Here is a 2,560-nt window from a genome sequence, read left to right as displayed (position 1 = left end):
GCCCAACACTCTAACCACTAGGCTACCTGCTGGCCCTACACTCTAACCACTAGGCTACCTGCCGCCTCTACACTCTAACCACTAGGTCACTAGGTTAGACTGATGCCTGAGGATGTCCCTGTGTCTCCCTAGTGGTCAGTATGTCCCTGTGTCTCCCTAGTGGTCAGTATGTGTCTCCCTAGTGGTCAGTTTGTCCCTGTGTCTCCCTAGTGGTCAGTATGTGTCTCCCTAGTGGTCAGTATGTCCCTGTGTCTCCCTAGTGGTCAGTATGTCCCTGTGTCTCCCTAGTGGTCAGTATGTCCCTGTGTCTCCCTAGTGGCCAGTATGTCCCTGTGTCTCCCTAGTGGTCAGTATGTCCCTGTGTCTCCCTAGTGGTCAGTATGTGTCTCCCTAGTGGTCAGTATGTCCCTGTGTCTCCCTAGTGGCCAGTATGTCCCTGTGTCTCGCTAGTGGTCAGTATGTCCCTGTGTCTCCCTAGTGGTCAGTATGTGTCTCCCTAGTGGTCAGTATGTCCCTGTGTCTCCCTAGTGGTCAGTATGTCCCTGTCATTTGGTATTTTATCAGTAAACTCCTTTCCCCCATTTCCCTCCCTCCCTCCTCCCTCCCTCCCTCCCTCCCTCCCTCCCTCCCTCCCTCCCTCCCTCCCTCCCTCCCTCCCTCCCTCCCTCCCTCCCTCCCTCCCTCCCTCCCTCCCTCCCTCCCTCCCTCCCTCCCTCCCTCCCTCCCTCCAGCTCTGTCCTCACTAACAGGGGTGAGTGTGTACATGGCCTACTCTGCTGCAGTCTTCCAGGAGGCTCTGTGTCTGGCTGAGCAGATGGGGGTCAATATGGAGGGGGTCCAGATCCTGTTTGGCTGGTCTCTGGTCCTGTCCTGGATCTCTAGTGGAACACAGCTATTCACCTCCGCTGGCTTCCTGCTGGCCTGCAGAACCATCACTACACAGAGACAGGAACTGAAATTATGAGACATGGAGGGAGGGGGAGAGGGAGGAGGAGAGAGAGGGAGGAGGCTTCCTGCTGGCCTGCAGAACCATCACTACACAGAGACAGGAACTGAAATTATGAGACATGGAGGGAGGGGAAAGGGAGGAGGAGAGAGAGGGAGGAGGAGAGAGAGGGAGGAGGCTTCCTGCTGGCCTGCAGAACCATCACTACACAGAGACAGGACCTGAAATTATGAGACATGGAGGGAGGGGGAGAGGGAGGAGGAGAGAGAGGGAGGAGGAGAGAGAGGGAGGGAGGAGGGAGAGAGAGGGAGCGAGAGAAGCAGGAGGAGGAGAGAGAGGGAGGAGGAGAGGGAGGGAGGAGGAGAGGGAGGGAGGAGGAGAGAGAGGGAGGGAGGAGGGGAGGGAGGGAGGAGGAGAGAGAGGGAGGAGGAGAGGGAGGGAGGAGGAGAGAGAGGGAGAGGAAAGAGAGGGAGGAGGAGAGAGGGAAGAGGAAAGAGAGGGAGGAGGAGGAAAGAGAGGGAGGAGGAGGAAAGAGAGGGAGGAGGAGAAGAGAGGGAGGAGGAGAAGAGAGGGAAGAGGAAGAGAGGGAGTGAGAGAAGCAGGAGGATGGAGGGAGAAAAAAATTAAACATGTTTTCTTGAATTTTAACAATTTTGACTTTGCAGCTGGCCTATCTAAGGGAAAAATCACTCCGTTCTGCCTCCAGGACAGGACGTCGACAATAAACCTCGACCTGCATCCTTGATGCAATTCAACTCGGTCCTCTCTCTCGTCTTGACATATCCATTTGATTGGTTAAGACACAAGGTGTACCTGGAGGGGAGGAGTGTTCATGTAACCGGGAAAAGATCACACAGTTAAAGGGGGACAATCTGTGATTGCTACATCCATCTTCTAGACACTTTTAGTGGTGGTGTGAACACATTGATGTTTGAACAGCAGATTTCCCCTTTAAGTTGTATGGAGGAGAGATGTCTTGATGTGGCCAGGAAGGAAACACCTTCCCTGCACCACCTTAACTGGCTCCCAGTCAAACTACACCTCCCCTACAATAAACTACACCTCACCTACAATAAACTACACCTCACCTACAAGAAACTACACCTCGCCTACAAGAAACTACACCTCACCTACAAGAAACAATAAACCACACCTCGCCTACAATAAACTACACCTTGTCTACAAGAAACTACACCTCGCCTACAATAAACTACACCTCGCCTACAAGAAACTACACCTCGCCTACAAGAAACTACACCTCCCATACAAGAAACTACACCTCACCTACAAGAAACTACACCTCGCCTACAAGAAACTACACCTCCCATACAAGAAACTACACCTCCCCTACAAGAAACTACACCTCGCCTACAAGAAACTACACCTCACCTACAAGAAACTACACCTCGCCTACAAGAAACTACACCTCGCCTAGAAGAAACTACACCTCGCCTACAAGAAACTACACCTCGCCTACAAGAAACAATAAACCACACCTCGCCTACAATAAACTACACCTCGCCTACAAGAAACTACACCTCGCCTACAAGAAACTACACCTCGCCTACAAGAAACTACACCTCGCCCTACAAGAAACTACACCTCGCCTACAAG

The 2,560-nt window shown here is 52.5% G+C and overlaps 1 protein-coding gene across 1 annotated transcript in view; it reads left to right on the top strand.

Annotated features, from left to right (window-relative positions):
• Positions 1-1,243, top strand: part of LOC116362196 (transmembrane protein 114-like) — a 2,989-nt gene extending 1,746 nt beyond the window's left edge. The window contains exon 2 of the mRNA XM_031816511.1: positions 732-1,243. Within this exon, the coding sequence (XP_031672371.1) occupies positions 732-964 (233 nt within the window). The 3' untranslated portion in view covers positions 965-1,243. The remainder of the gene's footprint in view (positions 1-731) is intronic.
• Positions 1,244-2,560: the final 1,317 nt, after the last annotated feature.

The sequence above is a fragment of the Oncorhynchus kisutch genome, unplaced genomic scaffold (assembly GCF_002021735.2).
Source record: "Oncorhynchus kisutch isolate 150728-3 unplaced genomic scaffold, Okis_V2 scaffold809, whole genome shotgun sequence".
Taxonomy (NCBI): Eukaryota; Metazoa; Chordata; class Actinopteri; order Salmoniformes; family Salmonidae; genus Oncorhynchus; species Oncorhynchus kisutch.
Note: the sequence above shows the minus strand (reverse complement) of the source record. Positions and strands in the feature narration are given on the sequence as shown.